The sequence below is a fragment of the Oncorhynchus nerka genome, linkage group LG8, assembly GCF_034236695.1.
Source record: "Oncorhynchus nerka isolate Pitt River linkage group LG8, Oner_Uvic_2.0, whole genome shotgun sequence".
In the NCBI taxonomy this organism is placed as follows: Eukaryota; Metazoa; Chordata; class Actinopteri; order Salmoniformes; family Salmonidae; genus Oncorhynchus; species Oncorhynchus nerka.
This window is the reverse complement of record NC_088403.1, coordinates 11,820,812-11,836,652: the sequence shown is the minus strand read 5'-3', so window position 1 is coordinate 11,836,652 and position 15,841 is coordinate 11,820,812. Positions and strand designations below refer to the sequence as shown.

General features: G+C 44.1%; 1 protein-coding gene across 1 annotated transcript in view; it reads left to right on the top strand.

The window, feature by feature from the left end:
- Positions 1 to 15,841, top strand: part of ptpn12 (protein tyrosine phosphatase non-receptor type 12) — a 97,306-nt gene that overhangs the window by 50,019 nt on the left and 31,446 nt on the right. Inside the window, 5 exon segments of the mRNA XM_065021328.1 lie at positions 606 to 665; positions 1,134 to 1,276; positions 6,514 to 6,580; positions 6,681 to 6,758; positions 7,511 to 7,609. Coding sequence (XP_064877400.1) covers positions 606 to 665; positions 1,134 to 1,276; positions 6,514 to 6,580; positions 6,681 to 6,758; positions 7,511 to 7,609 — 447 coding nt within the window.

Genomic DNA, 15,841 nt, shown 5'->3' with positions numbered 1-15,841 from the left:
TACACACACACACAGAGCCCAGTCAGCAGTCCTCAGTATAACAGGCAAACAGAGGGCCAGACAGGACTGTATAAAGAGGGAGACCGTGGCCTTTGACTAACTGAAGAGACTCCGAGTGTTCTGTGTGTCCCAAGCCAATACACACAGTCAGACGTAGCTGCTGTAGAAAGGCTCATTGTAACAAGTAGACGAGGACTTGTTGTATTGTTAAACAACAAGACACCATATCAACTGATCTCAGCCACTATGGTGAGCTGTCATTGGAAATAACTATTTGTTCTTAACTGACTTCCCTATTTAAATAACAGCTATATATATATATATATATACCTGTGTGTGTATGCCTATACACACATACACACACACACACACATATATATATAGCTGTTATTTATCCATAGCCTACGTAAGATGTCCTCCTGTATGTATGTATGTATGTATATAGATAGATATTCGTTATTTAAATAGGGAAGTCAGTTAAGAATAAATTGTTAACCATTAACCATAACACATGTTTTCTGAAGCATTGCTTTTTGAAACTGATTAGTCCTATATATGTTGTACACCTGTTACAGTTGGGCTTAATCCTCTGTTTCTGCTGGCAGGAATCAGAACAGCCCAGAACGGACTATTTCATCAGGACCCTGACAGTGGAGCATGAGAATGTGAGTTCTCTTTTCTTCCTCACTAACATATAGAAACACAATGGCATTTCAGTTTCATCATTTTCACATGACATCAATCTGCTCTTTTCTGGAAACTCATTTCCTCTCTCTCCCCCCTCTCTTCTTCTCTCCCCCTTCTCTTCTTCTCTCTCTCCCCTTCTCTTCTTCTCTCCCCCTTCTCTTCTTCTCTCCCCCTTCTCTTCTCTCCCCTCTTCTCTTCTTCTCTCCCCCTTCTCTTCTTCTCTCCCCCTTCTCTTCTTCTCTCCCCCTTCTCTTCTTCTCTCCCCCTTCTCTTCTTCTCTCCCCCTTCTCTTCTTCTCTCCCCCTTCTCTTCTCTCCCCCTTCTCTTCTTCTCTCCCCCTTCTCTTCTTCTCTCCCCCTTCTCTTCTTCTCTCCCCCTTCTCTTCTTCTCTCTCTCTCTCCTCTCCTCTTCCTCTCTCTCTCCTCTTCCTCTCTCCCCCCCTACAGGAGACACGTAGGATAACCCAGTTCCATTACATCAACTGGCCAGACCATGACGTCCCCTCGTCCTTTGACTCCATCTTGGATATGATTGGTCTGATGAGAGAGTACCAGGAGCATGATGATGTACCCATCTGTATACACTGCAGGTACACACACACACTCCGTGAAGCTGTCCATTTAAAGCTAGAAGCAATGGATAGAGTAGTGCAGAAACAATATCACAGGAGACACACACACACACACACACCATCACAGGACACACACACCATCACAGGACACACACACACACACACCATCACAGGACACACACACACACACACCATCACAGGACACACACACACACACACCATCACAGGACACACACACACACACACACCATCACAGGACACACACACCATCACACACACACCATCACAGGAGACACACACACCATCACACACACACACACCATCACAGGAGACACACACACACTACACACACACCATCACAGGAGACACACACACTACACACACACACACACACACACACACACCATCACAGGACACACACACACCCCATCACAGGACACACACACACCCCATCACAGGACACACACACACACCCCATCACAGGACACACACACACACCCCATCACAGGACACACACACACACCATCACAGGACACACACACACACCATCACAGGACACACACACACACCATCACAGGACACACACACACACCATCACAGGACACACACACACACACACCATCACAGGACACACACACACACACACACCATCACAGGACACACACACACACACACCATCACAGGACACACACACACACACATCACAGGACACACACACACACCATCACAGGACACACACACACACCATCACAGGACACACACACACACCATCACACACACACACCCCATCACAGGAGACACACACACACCATCACAGGACACACACACACACCATCACAGGACACACACACACACCATCACAGGAGACACACACACACCATCACAGGACACACACACACACCATCACACACACACACCCCATCACAGGAGACACACACACACTTGGCAGTTATCTTCAGATCACTGCTGCTCTGGAGCCACTGAAGAAGAGGTGACATTAAGTCTGACACACACACACACACACACACACAGCTGAGGAGGTCTGTGGGGGTCGCTCTCCAAACGACCAGCTCAGCTCTTTCTAATTCCCCTTTGATTTCTGGTCCTCAATTAATTAAGGTCAAGAAGTCCCTTCAGGGCCGTCGTCATTATTATCATCATCAGGCTGATTGGAGCCACATGTATGTTCCCCTACTGTCCCCGGGGATTCTCTGCTCACTACCGTGGGAGAATGTAGGGGGGAGACGGGATGTTGTGGCCAGGGGGAGGGGCTTAAGGATGTTAAGTGTGTCAACATAAACTCATCAAAAAATAAACGTCCTCTCACTGTCAACTGCCTTTATTTTCAGCCAACTTAACATGTGTAAATATTTGTATGAACATAAGATTCAACAACTGAGACATAAACTGAACAAGTTCCACAGACTCGTGACTAACAGAAATGGAATAATGTGTCCCTGAACAAGGGGGTGGGGGGTCGAAATGAAAAGTAACAGTCAGTATCTGGTGTGGCCACCAGCTGCATTAAGTACTGCAGTGCATCTCCTCCTCATGGACTGCACCAGATTTGCCAGTTCTTGCTGTGAGATTGTTACCCCACTCTTCCACCAAGGCACCTGCAAGTTCCTGGACATTTCTGATGGGAATGGCCCTAGTCCTCACCCTCCAATCCAACAGGTCCCAGACGTGCTCAATGGGATCCTGGCTCTTCGCTGGCCACGGCAGAACACTGACATTCCTGTCTTGCAGGAAATCACGCACAGAACGAGCAGTATGGCTGGTGGCATTGTCATGCTGGAGGGTCATGTTAGGATGAGCCTGCAGGAAGGGTACCACATGAGGGAGGAGGATGTCTTCCCTGTAATGAACATCGTTGAGATTCCCTGCAATGACAACAAGCTCAGTCCGATGATGCTGTGACACACCGCCCCAGACCATGACGGACCCCCACCTCCAAATCGATCCCGCTCCAGAGTACAGGCCTCGGTGTAACGCTCATTCCTTCAACAATAAACGCGAATCCGACCATCACCCCTGGTGAGACAAAACTGCGACTCGTCAGTGAAGAGCACTTTTTGCCAGTCCTCTCTGGTCCAGCGACGGTGGGTTTGTGCCCATAGGCGACGTTGTTGCCGGTGATGTTTGGTGAGGACCTGCCTTACAACAGGCCGAAAAGCCCTCAGTTCATCCTCTCTCAGCCTATTGCGGACAGTCTGAGCACTGATGGAGGGATTGTGCGTTCCTGGTGTAACTCGGGCAGTTGTTGTTGCCATCCTGTACCTGTCCCGCAGGTGTGATGTTCGGATGTACCGATCCTGTGCAGGTGTTGTTACACGTGGTCTTCCACTGCGAGGACGATCAGCTGTCCATCCTGTCTCTCTGTAGCTCTGTCTTAGGCGTCTCACAGTACAGACATTGCCATGTTTTGCCCTGGCCATATCTGCAGTCTTCATGCCTCCTTGCAGCATGCCTAAGGCACGTTCACGCAGATGAGTAGGGACTCTGGGCATCATTCTTTAGGGTTTTTTCCAGAGTCTGTAGAAGGGCCTCTTTGTGTCCTAATTTTTCATAACTGTGACCTTAATTGCCTACTGTCTGTAAGCTGTTAGTGTCTTAACGACCGTTCCACAGGTGCATGTTCATTAACTGTTTATGGTTCATTGAACAAGCATGGGAAACAGTGTTTAAACCCTTTAAAATGAAGATCTGTGAAGTTAATTCATAAAAATCCAATTATCTTTGAAAGACAGGGTCCTGGAAAAAGGGATGTTTCTTTTTTTGCTGAGTTTATACAGTGAGGGGGAAAAGTATTTGATCCCCTGCTGATTTTGTACGTTTGCCTACTGACAAAGTCTATAATTTTAATGGTAGGTTTATTTGAACAGTGAGAGACAGAATAACCACAAAAAATCCAGAAAAACGCATGTCAAAAATGTTTGAATTGATTTGTATTTTAATGAGGAAAATAAGTATTTGACCCCTCTGCAAAACATGACTTAGTACTTGGTGGCAAAACCCTTGTTGGCAATCACAGAGGTCAGATGTTTCTTGTAGTTAGCCACCAGGTTTGCACACATCTCAGGATGGATTTTGTCCCACTCCTCTTTGCAGATCTTCTCCAAGTCATTAAGGTTTTGAGGCTGACGTTTGGCAACTCGTACCTTCAGCTCCCTCCACAGATTTTCTATGGGATTAAGGTCTGGAGACTGCCTAGGCCACTCCAGGACCTTTAATGAGCTTCTTCTTGAGCCACTCCTTTGTTGCCTTGGCTGTGTGTTTTGGGTCATTGTCATGCTGGAATACCCATCCCAGACCCATTTTCAATGCCCTGGCTGAGGAAAGGAGGTTCTCACCCAAGATTTGACGGTACATGGCCCTGTCCATTGTCCCTTTGATGCAGTGAAGTTGTCCTGTCCCCTTAGCAGAAAAACACCCCCAAAACATAATGTTTCCACCTCCATGTTTGACGGTGGGGATGGTGTTCTTGGGGTCATAGGCAGCATTCCTCCTCCTTCAAACACAGCGAGTTGAGTTGATGCCAAAGAACTCCATTTTGGTCTCATCTGACCACAACACTTTCACCCAGTTGTCCTCTGAATCATTCAGATGTTCATTGGCAAACTTCAGGCAGGCATGTATATGTGCTTTCTTGAGCAGAGGGACCTTGCAGGTGCTGCAGGATTTCAGTCCTTCACGGCATGGTGTGTTACCAATTGTTTTCTTGGTGACTATGATCCCAGCTGCCTTGAGATCATTGACAAGATCCTCCTGTGTCGTTCTGGGCTGATTCCTCACCGTTCTCATGATCATTGCAACTCCACGAGGTGAGATCTTGCATGGAGCCCCAGGCCGAGGGAGATGGACAGTTCTTTTGTGTTTCTTCCATTTGCGAATAATCGCACCAACTGTTGTCACCTTCTCACCAAGCTGCCTGGTGATGGTCTTGTAGCCCATTCCAGCCTTGTCTAGGTCTACAATCTTGTCCCTGACATCCTTGGAGAGCTCTTTGGTCTTGGCCATGGTGGAGAGTTTGGAATCTGATTGATTGATTGCTTCTGTGGGCAGGTGTCTTTTATACAGGTAACAAACTGAGATTAGGAGCACTCCCTTTAAGAGTGTGCTCCTAATCTCAGCTCGTTACCTGTATAAAAGACATATGGGAGCCAGGAATCTTTCTGATTGAGTGGGGGTCAAATACTTATTTCCCTCATTAAAATACAAATCAATTTATAACATTTTTGACATGCGTTTTTCTGGATTTTTTGTTATTCTGTCTCTCACTGTTCAAACAAACCTACCATTTAAAATTATAGATGATCATTTCTTTGTCAGTGGGCAAACGTACAAAATCAGCAGGGGATCAAATAGTTTTCCCCCTCACTACTGTATACTGTAGCTTAGAACATACACTCTCTGAATGTTAGTTCCGGCTGTAAATCCACCAAGCCTAATGGAAGCTGTGAGATGTAGTCTGTGTGTCTCTAGGCTGTAAATCCACCAAGCCTAATGGAAGCTGTGAGATGTAGTCTCTGTGTCTCTAGGCTGTAAATCCACCAAGCCTAATGGAAGCTGTGAGATGTAGTCTCTGTGTCTCTAGTCTGTAAATCCACCAAGCCTAATGGAAGCTGTGAGATGTAGTCTGTGTGTCTCTAGTCTGTAAATCCACCAAGCCTAATGGAAGCTGTGAGATGTAGTCTGTGTGTCTCTAGTCTGTAAATCCACCAAGCCTAATGGAAGCTGTGAGATGTAGTCTGTGTGTCTCTAGTCTGTAAATCCACCAAGCCTAATGGAAGCTGTGAGATGTAGTCTGTGTGTCTCTAGTCTGTAAATCCACCAAGCCTAATGGAAGCTGTGAGATGTAGTCTGTGTGTCTCTAGTCTGTAAATCCACCAAGCCTAATGGAAGCTGTGAGATGTAGTCTGTAAATCCACCAAGCCTAATGGAAGCTGTGAGATGTAGTCTGTAAATCCACCAAGCCTAATGGAAGCTGTCTGTAAATCCACCAAGCCTAATGGAAGCTGTAAATCCACCAAGCCTAATGGAAGCTGTGAGATGTAGTCTGTAAATCCACCAAGCCTAATGGAAGCTGTGAGATGTAGTCTGTAAATCCACCAAGCCTAATGGAAGCTGTGAGATGTAGTCTCTGTGTCTCTAGTCTGTAAATCCACCAAGCCTAATGGAAGCTGTGAGATGTAGTCTGTGTGTCTCTAGGCTGTGCGTTCTGTTTCTTTCTGATTGTTGTTGTGTGTTGACAGTGCTGGCTGTGGGAGGACAGGCGCCATCTGTGCTATAGACTACACATGGAACCTACTAAAGGCTGGGGTACGTACAATATGAATCACACACACACTCAAATTGTTGCCTTTGCTGTTTCCTGGAGCACAGATGGAGCACTGAGTGTATTGTTCTTGTTGGTTTGTAGAAGATTCCAGAAGACTTCAACGTGTTCCGGCTGATTCAGGAGATGAGAACACAGAGGCATTCTGCTGTTCAGACCAAGGTAATGTGGCGTTCTGCTGTTCAGACCAAGGTAATGTGGCGTTTCAGCTGTTCAGACCAAGGTAATGTGGCGTTCAGACCCAGGTAATGTGTCGTTCTGCTGTTCAGACCAAGGTAATGTGGCGTTCTGCTGTTCAGACCAAGGTAATGTGGCGTTCTGCTGTTCAGACCAAGGTAATGTGGCGTTCTGCTGTTCAGACCAAGGTAATGTGGCGTTCTGTGTTGCTGTGTCTGTCTCCATGGTTTAATATGTATATAAGTGCTGTCTTCATAGTGTTCTGTGTTGCTGTGTCTGCGTCTCCATGGTTTAATATGTATATAAGTGCTGTCTTCATAGTGTTCTGTGTTGCTGTGTAATCCCAGTGGGCATTAGAACGTTGTGGCCCTGCCCGTCTGTGGGGTAAACAGCCTGTGGTTACCTAGATTACCTCACTGACTCATAGCAAAAACTTTTTTCAAATGCAATTTTCTTGTTTCTTGACAAAGAGGTCAATAGGAAAGAATGTTGATTTTCCCTCATTTGTAGCCGTGGTTCAGGGGAATATGGACTGAGTATCTGGGTCTTGTTATGGTTTTAATATGAAGACAAGTGTTCTGCGTTGACTCACTGTCCACTTTCTGTCCCTCCCCTCTCTCCCTCCCCTCTCTCCCTCCCCTCTCCCTTCCTCTCTCCCTTCACTCTCTCCCTTCACTCTCTCCCTTCCCTCTCTCCCTCCCCTCTCTCCCTCCCTTCTCTCCCTCCATCTCCTATAGGAACAGTATGAGTTGGTTCACAGAGCCATCTCTCAGCTCTTTGAGAAACAGCTGCAGCTCCTGGAGAGCCCCACCAACTCAGAGATCCATGGTGGCATGGTGAGAACTATCCCAACACTACCCTATCCCAACACTACACTACCCTAACACTACACTACCACTACACATCCCCCCAACACGCAACACTACAGCTCCTCAGAGCCCCACCAACTCAGAGATGCATGGTGAGAACTACCCTAACACTACACTACCCTAACACTACACTACCCTAACTACACTACCCTAATACTACACTACCACTACACTACCCTAATTCTACACTACCACTACACATCCCCCCAACACACAACACTACAGCTCCTCAGAGCCCCACCAACTTGGAGATCCATGGTGAGAACTATCCCAACACCACGTATAACATTACAGCACCACCACGTATAACATTACAGCACCACCACGTATAACATTACTGCACCACCACGTATAACATTACAGCACCACCACGTATAACATTACAGCACCACCACGTATAACATTACAGCACGTATAACATTACTGCACCACCACCACGTATAACATTACAGCACCACCACATAACATTACACCACGTATAACATTACAGCACCACCACGTATATTACATTACAGCACCACCACGTATAACATTACAGCACCACCACATATAACATTACAGCACCACCACATATAACATTACATTACAGCACCACCACGTATAACATTACAGCACCACCACGTATAACATTACAGCACCACCACGTATTACATTACAGCACCACCACGTATAACATTACAGCACCACCACATATAACATTACATTACAGCACCACCACGTATAACATTACATTACAGCACCACCACATATAACATTACATTACAGCACCACCACATATAACATTACAGCACCACCACGTATAACATTACAGCACCACCACGTATAACATTACAGAACTGCACCACCACGTATAACATTACATTACAGCACCACCACGTATAACATTACATTCACCACCACGTATAACATTACAGCACCACCACATATAACATTACATTACAGCACCACCACGTATAACATTACATTACAGCACCAACATATAACATTACAGCACCACCACGTATAACATTACAGCACCACCACATATAACATTACTGCACCACCACGTATAACATTACATTACTGCACCACCACGTATAACATTACATTACTGCACCACCACGTATAACATTACATTACAGCACCACCACGTATAACATTACATTACTGCACCACCACGTATAACATTACATTACTGCACCACCACGTATAACATTACACGTATAACATTACAGCACCACCACGTATAACATTACAGCACCACCACGTATAACACCACCACCATATAACATTACATTACAGCACCACCACGTATAACATTACATTACAGCACCACCACGTATAACATTACATTACAGCACCACCACGTATAACATTACAGCACCACCACGTATAACATTACAGCACCACCACGTATAACATTACATTACAGCACCACCACATATAACATTACTGCACCACCACGTATAACATTACATTACAGCACCACCACGTATAACATTACTGCACCACCACGTATAACATTACATTACAGCACATTACAGCACCACCATATAACAACATTACAGCACCACCACGTATAACATTACATTACAGCACCACCACGTATAACATTACAGCACCACCACGTATAACATTACAGCACCACCACGTATAACATTACAGCACCACCACGTATAACATTACAGCACCACCACGTATAACATTACATTACAGCACCACCACGTATAACATTACATTACTGCACCACCACGTATACATTACATTACAGCACCACCACACATTACAGCACCACCACGTATAACATTACATTAGCACCACCATTACTGCACCACCACGTATAACATTACATTACAGCACCACCACGTATAACATTACATTACAGCACCACCACGTATAACATTACATTACAGCACCACCACGTATAACATTACATTACAGCACCACCACGTATAACATTACATTACAGCACCACCACGTATAACATTACATTAACATTACATTACAGCACCACCACGTATAACATTACATTACAGCACCACCACGTATAACATTACATTACAGCACCACCACGTATAACATTACATTACAGCACCACCACGTATAACATTACAGCACCACCACGTATAACATTACAGCACCACCACGTATAACATTACATTACAGCACCACCACGTATAACATTACATTACTGCACCACCACGTATAACATTACAGCACCACCACGTATAACATTACATTACAGCACCACCACGTATAACATTACATTACAGCACCACCACGTATAACATTACATTACAGCACCACCACGTATAACATTACATTACAGCACCACCACGTATAACATTACAGCACCACCACATATAACATTACATTACAGCACCACCACGTATAACATTACATTACAGCACCACCACGTATAACATTACATTACTGCACCACCACGTATAACATTACATTACAGCACCACCACGTATAACATTACTGCACCACCACGTATAACATTACATTACAGCACCACCACGTATAACATTACTGCACCACCACGTATAACATTACATTACAGCACCACCGCGTATAACATTACTGCACCACCACGTATAACATTACATTACAGCACCACCACGTATAACATTACAGCACCACCACGTATAACATTACATTACAGCACCACCACGTATAACATTACAGCACCACCACGTATAACATTACAGCACCACCACGTATAACATTACATTACAGCACCACCACGTATAACATTACATTACTGCACCACCACGTATAACATTACAGCACCACCACGTATAACATTACATTACAGCACCACCACGTATAACATTACATTACTGCACCACCACGTATAACATTACATTACAGCACCACCACGTATAACATTACATTACAGCACCACCACGTATAACATTACATTACCACCACGTATAACATTACAGCACCACCACATATAACATTACATTACTGCACCACCACGTATAACATTACATTACAGCACCACCACGTATAACATTACATTACTGCACCACATTAACATTACATTACAGCACCACCACGTATATTAACATTACAGCACCACCATATAACATTACTGCACCACCACGTATAACATTACATTACAGCACCACCACGTATAACATTACATTACAGCACCACCACGTATAACATTACAGCACCACCACGTATAACATTACATTACCACCACGTATAACATTACAGCACCACCACATATAACATTACATTACAGCACCACCACGTATAACATTACATTACTGCACCACCACGTATAATATTACATTACTGCACCACCACGTATAACATTAAATCACTGCACCACCACGTATAACATTACAGCACCACCACGTATAACATTACATTACAGCACCACCACGTATAACATTACATTACAGCACCACCACGTATAACATTACAGCACCACCACGTATATAACATTACATTACAGCACCACCACGTATAACATTACATTACAGCACCACCACGTATAACATTACATTACAGCACCACCACATATTACATTACTGCACCACCACCATAACATAACATTACTGCACCACCACGTATAACATTACATTACAGCACCACCACGTATAACATTACAGCACCACCACGTATAACATTACAGCACCACCACGTATAACATTACATTGCACCACCACGTATAACATTACATTACAGCACCACCACGTATAACATTACATTACAGCACCACATGTATAACATTACATTACAGCACCACATTAACATTACAGCACCACCACGTATAACATTACATTACAGCACCACCACGTATAACATTACATTACAGCACCACCACGTATAACATTACATTACAGCACCACCATTAACATTACATTACAGCACCACCACATATAACATTACAGCACCACCACGTATAACATTACAGCACCACCACGTATAACATTACACTGCACCACCACGTATAACATTACTGCACCACCACGTATAACATTACTGCACCACCACGTATAACATTACATTACAGCACCACCACGTATAACATTACAGCACCACCACGTATAACATTACTGCACCACCACGTATAACATTACATTACAGCACCACCACGTATAACATTACATTACAGCACCACCATGTATTACATTACTGCACCACCACGTATAACATTACATTACTGCACCACCATGTATAACATTACATTACAGCACCACCATGTATTACATTACTGCACCACCACGTATAACATTACATTACTGCACCACCATTACATTAACCATTACAGCACCACCATTAACATCACTGCACCACCACGTATAACATTACTGCACCACCACGTATAACATTACATTACAGCACCACCACATATAACATTACATTACAGAACCACCACGTATAACATTACATTATAGCACCACATATAACATTACATTACTGCACCACCACGTATTACATTACAGCACCACCACATATAACATTACATTACTGCACCACCACGTATAACATTACATTACAGCACCATCACGTATAACATTACATTACAGCACCACCACGTATAACATTACATTACTGCACCACCACGTATAACATTACTGCACCACATTACATTACTGCACCACCACGTATAACATTACATTACTGCACCACCACGTATAACATTACATTACTGCACCACCACGTATAACATTACATTACTGCACCACCACGTATAACATTACTGCACCACCACGTATAACATTACATTACAGCACCACCACGTATAACATTACATAACATTACATTACTGCACCACCACGTATAACATTACATTACTGCACCACCACGTATAACATTACTGCACCACCACGTATAACATTACATTACTGCACCACCACGTATAACATTACATTACTGCACCACCACGTATAACATTGCATTACTGCACCACCACGTATAACATTACATTACTGCACCACCACGTATAACATTACATTACTGCACCACCACGTATAACATTACTGCACCACATTACGCACCACCACGTATAACATTACATTACTGCACCACCACGTATAACATTACTGCACCACCACGTATAACATTACATTACATTACTGCACCACCACGTATAACATTACTGCACCACCACGTATAACATTACATTGCACCACCACGTATAACACATTACTGCACCACCACGTATAACATTACATTACAGCACCACATTACAGCATTACAGCACCACCACGTATAACATTACATTACAGCACCACCACGTATAACATTACATTACTGCACCACCACGTATAACATTACTGCACCACCACGTATAACATTGCATTACTGCACCACCACGTATAACATTACTGCACCACCACGTATAACATTACATTACTGCACCACCGCGTATAACATTACATTACTGCACCACCGCGTATAACATTACATTACAGCACCACCACGTATAACATTACAGCGCCACCACGTATAACATTACATTACTGCACCACCACGTATAACATTACTGCACCACCACGTATAACATTACATTACTGCACCACCACGTATAACATTACTGCACCACCACGTATAACATTACTGCACCACCACGCATAACATTGCATTACTGCACCACCACGTATAACATTACATTACAGCACCACCACGTATAACATTACATTACTGCACCACCACGTATAACAGTACATTACAGCACCACCACATATAACATTACATTACTGCACCACCACGTATAACATTACTGCACCACCACGTATAACATTACATTACAGCACCACCACGTATAACATTACATTACAGCACCACCACGTATAACATTACATTACTGCACCACCACGTATAACATTACTGCACCACCACGTATAACATTACATTACTGCACCACCACGTATAACATTACATTACTGCACCACCACGTATAACATTACATTACTGCACCACCATATACTGCACCACCACGTATAACAACATTACTGCACCACCACGTATAACATTACATTACTGCACCACCACGTATAACATTACATTACTGCAACATTACATTACATTACTGCACCACCACGTATAACATTACATTACTGCACCACCACGTATAACATTACATTACTGCACCACCACGTATAACATTACATTACAGCACCACCACGTATAACATTACTGCACCACCACGTATAACATTACATTACTGCACCACCACGTATAACATTACAGCACCACCACGTATAACATTACTGCACCACCACGTATAACATTACAGCACCACCACGTATAACATTACATTACTGCACCACCACGTATAACATTACATTACAGCACCACCACGTATAACATTACATTACTGCACCACCTGCACGTATAACATTACATTACTGCACCACCACATTATACGTATATAACATTACATTACTGCACCACCACGTAACATTACAACATTACATTACTGCACCACCACGTATAACATTACATTACTGCACCACCACGTATAACATTACAGCACCACCACGTATAACATTACATTACAGCACCACCACGTATAACATTACATTACTGCACCACCACGTATAACATTACATTACAGCACCACCACGTATAACATTACATTACAGCACCACCACGTATAACATTACATTACAGCACCACCACGTATAACATTACATTACTGCACCACCACGTATAACATTGCATTACTGCACCACCACGTATAACATTACTGCACCACCACGTATCACATTACATTACTGCACCACCACGTATAACAATTACATTACTGCACCACCGCGTATAACATTACATTACTGCACCACCGCGTATAACATTACATTACTGCACCACCACGTATAACATTGCATTACTGCACCACCACGTATAACATTACAGCACCACCACGTATAACATTACTGCACCACCACGTATAACATTACTGCACCACCACGTATAACATTGCATTACTGCACCACCACGTATAACATTACATTACAGCACCACCACGTATAACATTACATTACAGCACCACCACGTATAACATTACATTACAGCACCACCACGTATAACATTACAGCACCACCACGTATAACATTACAGCACCACCACGTATAACATTACATTACAGCACCACCACGTATAACATTACATTACTGCACCACCACATATAACATTACATTACTGCACCACCACGTATAACATTACATTACTGCACCACCACGTATAACATTACATTTCTACCTCCCACAACTCAATACCTCCTAAATACTTGACATCTCAACCTAGATGGCTTCACCGCTCAAGCTAGACAATATTCTGCTTCTTCTTCCCCATCTCACAACACCCCATCACACTCACTCCCCCACAACACTAAGAAATGTCTGTCTCCTCTGAAGTGCTTCAGGTTCCAAATTCCTTCTCAGAAACAGAACGGCTGGCCATGTTGCCCCATCCACCCCCCGCTCTCTGCAATCACTCTCTCCCTCACTCATTCTGTGACACACACACACACTGGACACACACACAATCCCTCCCTTCCTCTCTCACACCCACACACACACACGCGTTCTCCCTCTTAAACACACTGTACTTTTTGTCTCCAGGAAATGTTATTAACTCACAACAATAAGAGCTTCTAAACTGATTCACTGAGCAGATGGGCTGGTCAGAGTTCTGCGAACACAGACAGGCAGGCAGACAGGCAGGCAGACAGGCAGGCAGACAGGCAGGCAGGCAGACAGGCAGGCAGGCAGGCAGACAGACAGGGCTGTGTTCTAAGAATTTGACTGGCCTCAAGGTGTGGCAGAACTGTCTGTGTTGCTCTCTTCCTCTCTTCCTGCTATCACAGCAGCCTGTCGAGAGAGGGAGTCAGGGGAAGGAGCAAGAGGGTTAGGGAAAGAAGGAATTGAAGGAAGAGGGAGGGAGGGAGAGACCCTACCCATTTGCTTTAATTAGGTCCTCTCTGCCTCTTCTTCCCTACAGAACATCTGTCTGGCAGAACACACAGACACACACTTTCACTCTGGCTGGGATTTAATTACTGTATCACACAAACACTGACTACTCTCTCACACACACACACACACACACACACAGAGAGAGGATGTGTCCGAAGCTAAAGAAAGACAGGATGTTACTCCACGATGACGAACAGAGGCCAAGCGAGAGAAAGAACTGACTTAGTCACACGATAAATCAAATCAAAATGTATTTGCCACCTGCGCCGAATAC